General features: G+C 41.7%; 1 protein-coding gene across 3 annotated transcripts in view; it reads right to left on the minus strand.

Annotated features, from left to right (window-relative positions):
* Positions 1-14,905, minus strand: part of TMEM209 (transmembrane protein 209) — a 98,137-nt gene that overhangs the window by 35,363 nt on the left and 47,869 nt on the right. For all 3 annotated transcript variants that reach the window (XM_088468683.1, XM_088468684.1, XM_088468685.1), the window contains exons 9-12: positions 12,867-12,963; positions 2,004-2,129; positions 1,347-1,444; positions 588-702 (exon numbers count right to left, since the gene is read on the minus strand). In XM_088468683.1, coding sequence (XP_088324809.1) covers positions 588-702; positions 1,347-1,444; positions 2,004-2,129; positions 12,867-12,963 — 436 coding nt within the window. The remainder of the gene's footprint in view (positions 1-587; positions 703-1,346; positions 1,445-2,003; positions 2,130-12,866; positions 12,964-14,905) is intronic.

Below are 14,905 nucleotides of genomic sequence, written 5' to 3' on the forward strand. Positions count from 1 at the left end.
TTGCCTGTTACATGTTTAATGAATAGCCCTGATCCTTAATTTTTACAAAAGTGGGAGAAAAATAAGAGTTCTGGTATAACATACTTTTGTTAACGCTTTTTCTTAGAGGTCCATAGGGTCCACAGAAATTACCTTGGGTTTGTAGCTGGAGTGATCCAGGCACCAAACAGTCAACAAGCTTTAGCTCCCAGGATGCCCTGGGTCCTCCTCCATACATACCCCACCCCTGGCTACAGGCAGTTCGTATACAGATTCAGACTCATTCGCACACAGATGTACAAGTGTCGTATAGCAAATTAATTAGTGCTGTCTCATGAAGCAGTTTGTTGCATCAGATTGTTAAATTGTTGCTACTAAGACGTACATTCAAGCAAAACAGATGCCCGGCAAGCAGAGTCACGACCTGACACGCTGAGAAAGGCTGTTTAGCGCGACTGCAGCAATAGTGTATGAGGACACATCTTTATGCTATGATTTGTATCTGCTTGTTGTTCCTATGCTCAATATACAGTATCTGGAGGTATAAAACTCTTTATTACTCTACATATACATAATGTACACATCTCCAATTATATACAAATACTTACCAGGTTTATCTGGTGTCTGGACAAAGTGCTGAGAGGTGAAGGTTTTCCCATCAGGATACTTGGGATGAGGAGGCAATCGAGAGTCAAGGTAAGTACAGAACACGTGCATTACTATCTAAAAGGAGGGAAGACCAACCTATATTAGTTGTTTAATAACAAATATATTGGTCCTGAAATAAAATAAAAAAAAATGATAACCTGGACATAATAAATAATGTGACAAATGTTTCTGAAGTTGTCGTCTACTTCAAGATAAACCTACTTCAAAGAAGGTGATATAGAGTTAAATATGAAAGTTGCCTTTTTGTACATGCACAACTATGGATCATGCATTTCCACCTCTGTATTTTCAGTTACAAGTATTTTAAGATATGTGCAATCTAAAATCTATTGTATAAATTACCACATATTTTCTCTGGACCAATCATCTGGAATCGTGTGGTAAGTTGGGTAGGGGAGGGAACAAACGCAGAACTTAGGCTAGGTAAACACTATACGTAAACCAAAAATAAATCACACCTCAAGAGGGGTGTGTTTGGCTTGCATCGGCGCACAATTACTATACAGCACATAAATGCCCTAAATACACCTGTCAGATAGGTGCCACTCAAATTTCTGGAGGTTTAAGTGTCTTGCCTATGCATTTGCATCCAACACAAAAATTGGCCCCGAAGTGGGAATTATATAATTTATTAGAACAAAATGTGTAATTTAAATATTTGGAAGCTCTGTATCCATTTAAACAAATAAGCATCATACCGCGGAGTCAGTCGGAAGATCAGTATCCCATTTTCGACCTTTAAAGTCTCCACCTCTGTTCCAGCGGAAAGAGCTCATACATCCTCCATGGGAAAGTTCTGAGGAGAAATATAAATATTTACATACATAGACAGACAGACACACACACACTACATACATATACACACACATTAATCAAGTATTCTTTTTTAATATACTAGACTATGGAACTTTGTTTATGATAGGATTATCAATCCCTATATTACTATTGACATTTGTTAATTTTTTTTGCCCTCTGGGAAACAGCACAATAAAACTTTTATTATTGGTGCTTTTACGCAGACTATTACATTGTCTCTGCTATGTGATTTTAGATGTTGATCTTAGGAACTGCAGTTCTATTAGTAAGATTAATTGTTGCTACTGTGTTAATAAATTTCTTTTAATTATTATCCTTGGTTTGTCTAAATGTCTCAGTGATCTCAGGTGCAGACAAATTTTTTACTCTATTTCTTGTTTTTTTGGGGGTATCTAGGCAGGAATCCCCCTTGTGTCAGCTGCCAGTAATTCACTGATGATCTCTGCTTGAATACAGCGCTCCACTATTTCTCTTTTCTATTCAAATATAAAAATGTGCAGCATTTAGACGGTAAGACTAATCTTTAAAATATAAGTTACCTTTTATACGCTCAAAGAGATATTCCTGATTTGGTGTGATGTCCAGATACTGCACTAGAACATTCAATGTGGGGATAAGCGGACCCTTCACAAGAGCTGCTTGCTTTAAACTGCTAATGCTAGATTCTAGAAAAGAGAGAGAAATATATCGATAGATTAATATATTATATATATATATATATATATATATATATATATATATATATATCTATATCAAGATATTTAATTATGGTATGAAAATATTCCAAAATACGGAATATTCCGATATCCAAAATACCCCCGGTCCCAAGCATTTTGGATATGGAAGAGAGAATATATACATACATACACACACACATACATATACACATACATATATATACATACATACATACATACATACATACATATACACACAAAGAGACCTCAGTGTTGGCATATAACAAAGCACACTTTTTAAGAAACGGAGTACCGGTGATAGGCATATGGGGTGAGATGTAAGAGTGAGGGATTTTGCATATTTTTTAACTCGTCTTTTTTTTTTTTGGCATTTTTTTCCGCAACTTGCACGATGTAACAGAGTGCGAGATTTCTAGCAAAAACCAAACTGGCATGTGAGTTCTCCCGAGAATTCGCTCCCGGGTTTTTTGATCAACCACAGTGCGAGTTTGACAGTTTTACACAAAGTCACCTATTGGCCCCCCAAAAATACGATTTTTACTTACTGTAAAATCTCTTCCTTGGAGTCCATCTGTAGGATGCCTTACATCTGGGTTATGTATAGTGAAGGGTGGAGTCGGACACTAGCTAATTGAAAACTGGCTCCCATCCCCTATATAATCCCTCCCTTTCCAACGTAAGACCAGTCTAATGTTTAACAAAGCCGGAGGAGAGCCACGGAAAGAACTGAGAAAGAGAGACCAACTGGTGTCCAGTATGAAAACCAAACAGGGGAGGGACTTTGGCATCCACCAGATGGACTCCAAGGAAGAGATTTTACGGTAATTAAAAATCGTATTTTTTTTTTCATCCATCTGGGTGATATACCAAAGCAAGCCAATTAAGGGGGAGGAGCATCGAAACTTACTAAGAATTTTCCACCCAACACTGGCATCCCTTGCGCCAAATGAATGGAAGCGGTAAAATTTTGTTGTACGGATGACCAGATAACTGCTTTGCAGAGCTGCTCAACCAAGACACTATGCCGTACAACCCAAGAGGCTCCGACAGCACGCGCTGAGTGAGGTCAGAACAGTCACATTCGAGGACAAATATGCCTGCCAAATGGCAGAAGTGACCGATCTAGGAATGGAGCCTTTTGAGGCAGGCCAGCCTCTTTTTGGTGCATCAATCAACACAACAGGGAATCCGTACGCCTGAAAAACGCAGTACAGTCCAAGTAAATGTGTAACGCATGAACCACATCCAACAGTGCTAAGGAAAAAGCTTCACTAGTCACTGCATTCTGGCGGAAAGCTGGAAGAACAATATCTTGGTTAATGTGGAAAGCAGATACCACCTTTGGCAGAAAGGAAGGTTTAGTGCGTAACACTATCCTATTCTCATTAATAAGAGAGCTTTACAGGAAAGAGCCGCTAATTCATATACACTTCTGGCCGAGGCAATGGGCAAGAGAAAAGCAAGCTTCAGAGTGACATATATCGCAATTCTGCAGAGTGCCTCCAAAACTAAATTCAAGTCCCAAGGAGGAACCGGTGGGACATAAGGAGGCTGTATATGAAGAACAACCTGCAAGAAAGTCTGAATTTCTGGAATAGTGGCCAATTTCCTTTGAAACAGGAATGATAAGGCCGAAATTTGTCCCTTAAGAGAGGACAATCTCAGACCCTTAACCAACCCCTCTTGTAGAAAGGACAAGAAACGAGACACTCCGAATCTTTCCATTTTAAACTTTTGTTCACACCAAGAAATATATATCTTCCATATCCGATGACAAATCTGGGAAGGAACTGGTTTGCGAGTCTGTATCATGGTTTTCACCACAGACTCTGAAAACCCTTTGGCCCTCAAAATTTTGGATTCAAGTACCATGCCATCAAAGCCAAGGGATGCAAATTGGGGCTACAGGATATGGACCCTGAAGCAACAGATCTGGACGCAGAGGCAGACCATACGGACCTTCTGCCAGAATGGTCCGAAGAATTGTGTACCAATGACGGCACGGCCAGTCTGGAGCCACCGAAATGACCGGCTGTGCCACCAGTCGAACCCTCTGAATTACTGTTGCTAACATTACCAGAGGAGGAAAGATGTAACCCAGCTGGAACACCAAAGGCGCTGTCATGGCATCCACCAGAGTTGCCTGAGGATCCCAGGACCGAGATCCATACCTTGGCAGTTTCTTGTTGAGACGAATAGCCATTAGATACATGTCTGGAGATCCCCATCTGGCAACTATATCTGCAAACACCTCCTGGTGTAATTCCCATTCCCCTTGGTGCACCATGAGCCTTAAGAAGTATGCCTCCCAGTTGTCCACCACTGGAATGTAAACTTCTGAAATAACTGGAACCCAATTGCCTGCCCAATGAATGATATAAGAAACTTACTTAAGCAACTGCTGTGGCATTGTCTGATTGGATTTATACTGGTAAATTATTTAGACAGCATTGAGTCTGAATCAATGTACAGTATATCGAATTGACCTCAGTTCCAGTATATTGATAGTAAGAGCGGTTTCCTGGGCAGACCAAAGACCATGTCAGTGTCTGTCCAGAACCACTGCCAGCCAACCTGTTAAGCTGGCATCTGTGGCGACAATGGTCCAGTCTTTTACTCACAATTGGCAGCCCTTGTTCAGATTTGCATCCTGCAGCCACCACCGGAGAGACTGCCGGGTCTGCAGTGATCACCTGAACATCTGCCTGTTTCATTGAGGGTCTGGTTTTACCCATCAATGAAGCAAGTGGTTCTGAGGAGGTCAGGCATGAATCTGGCAACAGCAACAACTTCGAATGAAGCTACCATTCTCTCCATTATCTGCATAGCCCTTAGAACAAAGATATGAAAAATCTGTAATATGGCCCTTATTCAGGATTGCAGATCCTTAATCTTTGTTACAGAGTGTTTCTGCCACAGGCAGTGTGTCGAAGAGAAGACCCAAAAATACCATCCTCCGAGATGGAATTAAATTTGATTTGACAAAGTTGACGATCCAGCCGACTCTCTGGAGCATGCCTAAGGTAAATCTGAAGATGTTGTTGCAATAGAGCTAATGAGTGAGCCCTTAGCAACAAATCGTCCAGATAAGCCAACAAATTTATCCCCCCTCTCCTGAGTAAACCTTTGTAAATACTCTGGCCAAACCAAATGGCAAGGCCTGAAACTGAAAATGCTGAAACTGAAAATGCTGCAAACTGCAAAAGATGCTGATGACCTATCCATATATGAATATGGAGGTAGGCATCCTTGATGTCTATGGAAGCCAGAAAATCCTCTTCTTCCATTGAACAAATGACTGACCTTATTGACTCAATCTTGAATTTGTCCAAGTGAAGACAAGCATTTAACCGCCTGAGGCTGAGAATGGGACAGAATGACTAGTCTGGTTTGTCTACTAAGAAAATACTGGAGTAGAACCCCAGGCCTTCCGGTAGTACTGGACCTGGAATAATTACTTTGGAGTCGGAAAAGTGCAGAAATTGCCTCCATGAGAGCCACCTTACTGCAACCATCCACAGGGAGAGGACTGGAAAAGAATCTTTTTCAAACAGAACCCTCCAAATCCAAAATTTAACCCCTGGTGACTATTCGACTTACTCAAAAATCGATTGGAAAGAATTCAATTTTCCCAGAACTTAAGTAAGCGACCTCCCGCCAGAGGACAGGTCCCAGTCCTGTGACAGTCATGTGGATTTACCTGCTGGCTTAGCAGCAGTCCGACTGGTGCCGGGGCAACCCTGTCCCCTAAAGGTCCCTCTTCTGGGACCCCTAGGTGCACCTCGGAAAGCCTGAAAGCTTACTCTGCCTTTATACCGAAATTAACGAGTTTTTGTTTTATGTGTAGAGACAGGAAGGTAAGGACTTTTTCCACTTTTTCCTCCTGTAACCTGAGAAATAATTTTGGTTAACTCTGGACCAAACAAAGAACTTCCTTCAAAAGGCAATGCCTCTAAAGCATGTTTTGATTCTATGTCTGCCTTCCATGTTTTAAGCCATAGCGAAAGCCTGGCAGAAACAGCTAAGGCTGAAATAGAACCAATTGATAATAAAAAATACCTAAGCGCTGACAGAGAGCTGCTGGAAGAAGAAGCCCCTTAGACAGATGAAGACAAAAAGAAAAAAAAAAAGAAAAAAAAAAGAAAAAAAACAGCGCTAGAGTGAAATTACCAATGGACAGTTAAATCATAAAAATCACAAATTTAATACAATATAAGAAGAAAATGCATGAATAAATGCATATATAAAAAAGATAAAAATAGGTTATAACCACATATTAGTACCAAAAATGTATGTCTGATTAATCCTTATGGAACCTCCTCCCAAATATAGCAAGGTCATGGGCTGAAAATAGTCAATTAGGACTGAAATTTCCCTTTAGGCGAAAGGATTACCGGAGAATGATAGATGTGGGTTAATGCCACAGTCCCTGGGCACAAGCAGTGCCCCCCAAAAATAGAAAGCTGAGAGACAGCCTTTGTATGTAAATACAATAACAGCTTTAGGGAGATCAAGAGTATCATTTTGCGCAATCATTTATTACGACAAGATAATGTATTAAAAGATATTCTTCCCACTAATCCAGAAATTATCTTTAGAAAAAATTAAACTTTGAAAACCATATTAGCTCCTAGCCATTTAAGATCGCTTAGAGGGGAAAATAAAACAGGGACAGATTGGTTAACAGCGAAAGCAATAGGTTTTTTCAGATGTGGCAAAACACGTTGCACTATGTGAACTCATATTCCAAGATGCACTAAAGAAGTTTCTTTACCCATAAGTAAAGATACATATAAGATTGCATCATTTATCAACTGTGATTGCAAATGTATCATCTGTGTATTATCCTGTACATGTGGCCTTTATTATATAGGCAGAACTACGAGGTCCCTCAAGGTTCGTTTTATGGAACACCGGAGGAATATTGTCAACAAGAATGTATTACATAGTGTTTCCTGCCATTTTGTGGACCAACATAGCGGGGATCCTACACAGCTGTCCGTCATAGGATTAGAATGTATACCATTTTCTGATCGAGGAGGTGATAGATTTACTAGATTGTGCCATAGAGAGATCTTCTGGATGCTAAAATACAATTCGCTCTTCCCTGATGGCCTCAATGAGGCAATTTAATTGAATGTGGTGACGTGATGGATTTAACGTCATCTGTTATTGGTTATACCATTTTCACGGACTTCCTTTACACTTAGATCCATGGGTACCTGACCTATGGACGATTTTTTTTATTGTTATACTAGTATTGAGTGGTGTATGCCCTTGCATGCATATTCGGTATTTGAGCTATACACCAGATATTCTGGGATTTGTAGTTTAGAGATCATGGACACACTATGTCCTTAATTAATCACTTTCTATATCCAGGATCACGCGATTGGACTACTGGGACATAGGCATTGGGTTGATGGGATCTGTGATGAAATCTAGTGTCGTACTATTCCACCAAGCGGCTATAGAATCACTGTGTGTCCATTAACACTATCACGTGGTCGGACGATCACCATGCCCAGCCACTTTGGGATTTATGGGTAATGTAGTTCCTAGGTATTATGTGACCATTTGTGGGTGTCTGTTGTAACACCTAATGTCACACACTATGTATTTCATTATATACCACATGTCTGATTTATGTAATTACTGACATTTGGTGGTGCTGTATTGCATTCCTGGGTTATAAGTTTTATATTGTTAGGTACAGACACATTTTGGTCTTAGAAGTTCCGATCAAGTGGCATCTGATCAGGTACTCTGGGTAATCTAGTTCTCATCGGGCTTCTATGGAACATTTTTATGGATCATTGAGCATTCATTTCTTTGACCACGTAGTTGGATTTTGCTTACAAGTGTTAATATAATCATTGGGATATGTAGCCCTTAGTATTGATTATGAGACACATTGTTGGTAACCCCCTTATCGCTCTAATAAAATACCATGACAATTAGATGTAATTTACGCTTACGATCACATGACCGGAGGGTAGAGCTACAGAGGGCTCATGGGATATGGAGTTTTCCAAGTTCTGATGTGGGATCTCCAGGGTTATGTGCTTTTCATCATGTTAGCATAAAACACCTTTATGGAACATCTAGTAATTCCATTGACGATCATATGGTCGGATTTTGATAACAAGTGTTTTAATAACGTATGGGCCATGTAGCCCTTACTACCCAATACGAGATATATTGACAAGAATTTTATTAGAACTACAATAGAGTTACTATGACAACTAGATGTGATTAATGTGGACGATCACATGATCGGAGATTTGGAATGTAGAGTACTAGGTGCTTATGGGATATGTAGTTTTCTTAGTTCATATTTTTTATTATATGCTGGACGATTTTTACAAATACTAGAATATAAAATATATTTTTTATAGGTCTGGAACATTAACAATGTTTCTCTGTGTGATTAAATGTTGCCTGATTTTATAATGGATCATTTCTGTAACTCTGGTAATCGTTATTTGTCTTTTATTTGGTCTGACTTCTGTGTCATGTGACCTAGGTCACGTGACACCTATATTCGACCACAAATGGGAAATAAGGTAATATACAAGTGATTTTGGGCTTATTAAGTATGTGACATGTAGGATTGCAGATCATATTTTTATAGATTTTATTACTTTAATGGACAGTTGTTCGTTTAAATATATATGCATTGTATTGATTTGATTAATTGAGCCACACATGTGCCACGCATATTCTTAATTACAAACTAATAGATAGATAGATAGATATATATATATATATATATATATATATATATATATCTGTCTGGATCAGTCTGTGATATGCTCCTGAGGAATCTGGATGGATCTCTACCAGTGAAACACGTTGAGCTTATTCATTCCATTTGGAGATACCCCTTCCTGTCATTGGCGATCATTTACCTGGACTTTAACACACCTGCTGACTTTGGCGATTTGCTTCAATTCCGGAGCAGGTTGACAGCCCCATCTTCATCTATATAGGACACTGCATGTGCCCAAGGACTGTGGCACTAACCCTCATCTATCATTCTCCGGTAATCCTTTCGCCTACAGGGAAATGTCAGTCCTAATTGACTATTTTCAGCCCATGACCTTGCTATATTTGGGAGGAGGTTCCATAAGGATTAATCAGACATACATTTTTGGTACTAATATGTGGTTATAACCTATTTTTATCTTTTTTATATATGCATTTATTCATGTGTTTTCTTCTTATATTGTATTAAATTTGTGATTTTTATGATTTAACTGTCCCCCATTGGTAATTTCACTCTAGCGCTGTTTTTTTTTCTTTTTTGTCTTCAAAGGCTGAAATAGGAGACTGTACCTGAATAGTATCTAATAAAGCGTCACCTATATAGGTTAGAGCTTCCGAAATCTGATCAGCTAAGGAGTTAGCTTCAGATTCATCCCCTGATTGAAAACCAGTAATCATCTGATTTATCCATGGACCAATAGCCTTCATCACCCAGACGGTGGCCAGAATTGGCAGCGCCGATACTCCTGGCAAGGTGAATAAAGATTTAAAAAAACACTCATCTATCCATAGAATCTTTAAGAGTTACAGACTGCGTTGTGGAAATAACCGTATTCCTGACCAACCTAGCAATAGGAGCATCCAGTATGGGTGGAATTTCCCAATGCTTGGTATCCTCTTCCAAAAAACGGATAAAGACACTTAAATTTTTTTGGAATCTGAAAACTTGAAGCAGGTTTGAACCAGGCTTCCTTTAATATTTCACAAGAAAATAAACGAATAAATAAATGGGAAAAAAAATTCTGCGCTGGATAGCTTAATTAGTATAACACAATAACAGTGTAAGCTGTGGTGATTTGCATCCTCACCAAAAATTTAACTACTGTATATACTCGAGTAATAGTCGACCAGAATATAAGCCGAGGTACCTAATTTTACCACAAAAAAACCTGGGAAAACTTATTGACTCGAGTATAAGCCTAGGGTGGGAAATGCAGCAGCTACTGGTAGTAATCCATCCCCTGGTACTGCCCCCAGTAGTAATACCCACCCCCCTGGTAGTGCCCCCAGCAGCAATATTCCACCCTGGTACCGCCCCCAGTAGCAATATTCTACCCTGGTACTGCCCCAGTGGTAATCCCCCCCCCCCTGGTACTGCCCCCAGTAGTAATATTCCCCCTCTGGTAGTGCCCCCAGTAGTAATACCACCCCCTGGTAGTGCCCCCAGTAGTAATACGCCCCCCTGGTAGTGCCCCCAGTAGCAATATTCCTCCTCTGGTAGTGCCCCCAGTAGTAATACCCCCCTGGTAGTGCCCCCAGTAGTAATACCCCTTCCTGGTAGTGCCCCCAGTAGCAATATCCCCCCCTGGTAGTGCCCCCAGTAGCAATCCCCCCCTGGTAGTGCCCCCAGTAGTAATCCCCCCTGGTACTGCCCCCAGTAGTAGCCCCGCCCCAGTAGAGAGATGTAATAAAAAAAAAAAAAACACACCTGAAACCCCGCATCTGGTCCGACGCTGCTTCTGGCTCCTCCGCCGCTTTGCATTATGGGAGAGACGGGAGCCGGAAGATGGCTCCCGCAGTGGGAGCAGCAGCCGCCGATGAGAGTCTGACAGACTCTCATCGGCTGCTGATTACAACAAACACACAGCTGCCGTTGCCGGCTGTGTGTTTGTCAGTGTGTAGTGCTGACCGAACTCCGTCCAGTCAGCGCTACACATGCGGTGCAGCTGTGTCACAGAGACATGCGGGCATGACTCGAGTATAAGCCGAGGGGGGGCTTTTTCAGCACAAAAAATGTGCTGAAAAACTCGGCATATACTCGAGTATATACGGTAATTGTCAGGAGAGTGTATCCACAAGTGAACCACCCTCTAACCGTTGCTGCGCTGGTAGCACAATTTAAAAAATGAACATACAGCCAAGATTCAACATTTTTTATACAATTTAATAAACACATAAAAATGCAATTCACTTATAAATCACCAGAATTATTTTCATCAAAAATGAACATCGAAAAGAAGAGTTATGGTATAACATACTTTTGTTAACTCTTTCTTCGAGGTCCACAGAAAGTACCTTGGGGCATGTAGTTGGAGCGATCCAATGTACCAAACAGCTACAGCTTTGAAGCTCCCAGCATGCACTGGTCCTCCTTCCCTTATACCCCGCCTCCCGACATTCACTTTTTTGTTTGTGCACGGCAAGACCAGTCACACCTGTTATACAGCGGGACTGCCTAGGCAGTCCCAGGCTTTTTATTTTTATGATTTACCTTCGTTTTTGAACTTCAGAATCTAGCGGTACCAGGCGCCGATCATGACGAATGTACCGCGACTCCTACCTGCGCCGACGCACCAGTACGCGAAAACGCAATGCAATGGGCGAAAAAGAGTTGCCTTTGACTAGGTAGAGAAAAAAAAAGTGCAAAATAGCTATTTTGGGGTGCAAAGGTGGGGAAACCACTCTGCACCCTTGGGACAGCCCCCCAAAAGGATAACTGATAAAGAGTAACACCCCAAAAAAGCACTTTGAAAAGGGGGGTGAAAAAGTACAAAGTGGGGGTACAAACTTTTAAACTAGCGAAATAGACTTTTGGGCGGTCTGCAAGTATGGGGTGAGGTGTTTTTTTTGATTGCAGGTGCTTGCTTTAGGTACGTTTTTTAAAAATTCACTTTAGCGACTTTAAGCTATGCTTGCACCCATTTTCATGTAGCCCAAATTTGACAGCACAACTTATTTTCTCAAAAAAAATACTGCTTAATACTATTCTTCACCACTTGTATAAAGGCGCTAATTATAGACAATTGACACTACTTAAGTACCCCAAATAGCTTCAGTAGGGCTATTCGTGGACATCTACATTGATCCCCAATGTTAGTGTATCTTTTTGGGGGGTTCTGGATTGTTTCTCCAATTCAGACTTTTGGCCTGTTTGAGTTTTGCCGGGACACGTTTTCGCATCTTTCGGAATGGAATAGGGCGAATAGCAGGGGCGCGCCCGATAAGTTTCCACGGCCAAAACACGCGATGTAGGCGAAAAGTGCGTCCGGCGGAAAAGTATTGAGGGTGCGAAACTAATTGAAATATATATATTATATACACACACACACACACACACACACACACACACACACACACACATTTACATATACACTAATCAGGCAGCTTATCTTGACTCATGACGTTGTAGTATACATGTCAATTAAATAGATTGCAAACCAAGACAAATACTACATATCAGTCGCTGCAAGTTACTTGCAACCTTCCAGTGTTACTGTAGGTTAAGTAGCAACAGTTTTGGGATCTACAAGCTTGTTTATGAGTTAGTAGCATCCTTTTTTGTGTTAATCCCTGAAGGAAAAACTGCAAATAGTGTTTACAAAGACATTTTGTGATCAATGTCTACATTATAAAATATACAGCACAATATTAGATGCCACTACCGTCTTTGTAAAATTAGTTCCGCTAACCAATAACAAACATCGACGCGAGCGAAGCTGCGGGCAAACACTAGTGTTAATTAGATCTGTATTTATGCTAAGAAAATATGTTAAAACATGTGCCCTCTGTTTTTGATATTCAAATGAATTGAAAGTAAGGTCTAAATTATGAAAACTAATATAACATTTTTTTAATGGGTATTTCAAGAAAACTTAAATAATTTTTATATTTTTCTCTTTGAGTAGCAAAGTTGTGTTTATTTTTTTAAGTGCTTACCTCCTATTTGTAACTCAGGACATCCTAGCCTCCTCATCTGCATGTTCACAGTCTCCATCTCTTGAACCAAAGGCACCAGAATGGTTTCATTAATCCACTAAAACATAAATAAATGTTATGCCAACTGTCACTTGTGTAGGCGAAACATATTTTAAAGTTTTGGCTGATAGAGGAGTCCTTGCTCATCTAGCCTCAATACACCATGCAGCGCGATAATGAGAGATATGGTAAGAACTTACCTTTGTTATCTCTCTTTCTTCGAAGTTCATAGGGTCCACAGGGTTGACCTTGGGGTATACCTGGATCTGGATCCACGGGCACCACACAGTTAAAGCTTTAGCTCCCAAGATGCACTGGGCCATCCTCCTCTATAGCCCGCCCCCGAGCCGCAGGCAGGCACCTCAGTTGGTAAGCACCCAAGGCCGATGGAGGAAAAGGAAAACAGAGAGAAGGAAGACTGGAACACGAAAGAACCATACTCACAGAAAGGGAGAAAACCGGTGACCAGCCACACAGCCCATATGAAGCCAGGTGCATCAGGACGGGTGCCCTGTGGACCTTATGGACTTCAAAGAAAGATAACAAAAGTAAGTTCTTACCACAGCTCTCATTTTCTTCTTTAGGGTCCATAGGGGTCCACAGGGTTGATCTTGGGGATGTCCCAAAGCAGTCCAACTAAGGGTGGGGATGCTCCTGAGCTGAAAGGAGAATCCGGCGCCCGAAGGAAGCAGCCTGAGAGGCGAAGGTGTCAAAAGCATAGAACATCAGAAAGGTCTGGATGGAAGACCACGTGACGCCTTACACAGCTGAACAGCCAAGGCGCCACGGCCAGCTGCCCATAGACAGAGTCGAATAACCCTTAACAGAGGCTGGAACAGGCAAGCCCTCCTGAGTATAAGCCTCAGAAATAGCCAAACTAAGCCATCTAGCCACAGTTTGCTTGTTGGCAGGCCAACCCCTGCTGTGAAATCCAAAGAGGACGAATAAGGAATCAGACTTCCAAATGGAACTAGTCCGGTGCACATAAATTCGGAGAGCCCGGACCACATCCGAGGAGGCCTCACCAACCTAGAGGTCAGGAGACTGAAAGGCCGGCACAACAATTTCCTGATAGTGTGGAATTTAGAAACCACCTTAGGAAGAAAACCTGGACGAGTGCAAAGCACAGCCCTGTCCTGGTGAAATATCAGAAAGGGAGGACGACAGGAAAGCGCCCCCAATTCGGACACCCTCCTGGCCGAAGCAATCGCCAGGAGAAAAATAGTCTTAACAGTCAACCACTTGAGTTCCACAGACTCTAGCGGTTCGAACTGAGGACCCTGGAGGGCCCGAAGCACTACCACCAAATCCCAAGGAGCCACTGGGGGAACAAAGGGAGGCTGAATCCTGAGAACACCCTGGAAAAAGGTGCTATCCCTACACTGGAACCACACAGATAGTGCAAACACATGAACTTTCAAAGAAGCTAGGCGTAAGCCTAGGTCCAAACCAGACTGAAGGAACACCAACATCCTAGAAACACGAAAACACCTGAGGATCGTAGTTTCTTGACTCAAACCACTGAAAATAAGTGTGCCATACTCTGTGGTAAATCCTGGCGGAGGCAGGCTTATGCGCCTGCAGCATAGTGAATTGAAGAAGTCGGCCTCCCACTCTGCGATCCCCCAGAGGGAGGCCCGTCCCATCTGAAGGTTTATCCTCTGGCTTGGAAGCAGGGTGTCTAGCACTCCAGGCCTGCTTCTTTGGTTTAGGGGTGGCCTTGGTTGCCGACTGCCTCGGGAAGGACTGACCTTTGGACTTCCCTTGAGTTTGAAAGGACCGAAAAGCAGAGGTCGATGGTAGAAAAGGTGACTTAGACTTTGCCAGGGTATCTCCAATTTTGTCCAGGTCTGGGCCAAACAATATCTTCCCATTAAAGGGTAAGGCATCCAGGCCTTTCTTGGAATCTGCATCCGCTCTCCAAGAACGTAGCCACAAAGACCGGCGAGCAGACACAGCTGCAGCTGATACTCTGGAAGTCAGAAGACTGGCATCCAAAG

This window comes from Taudactylus pleione, unplaced genomic scaffold, assembly GCF_031769625.1.
Source record: "Taudactylus pleione unplaced genomic scaffold, aTauple2 ptg000086l, whole genome shotgun sequence".
NCBI lineage: Eukaryota > Metazoa > Chordata > Amphibia > Anura > Myobatrachidae > Taudactylus > Taudactylus pleione.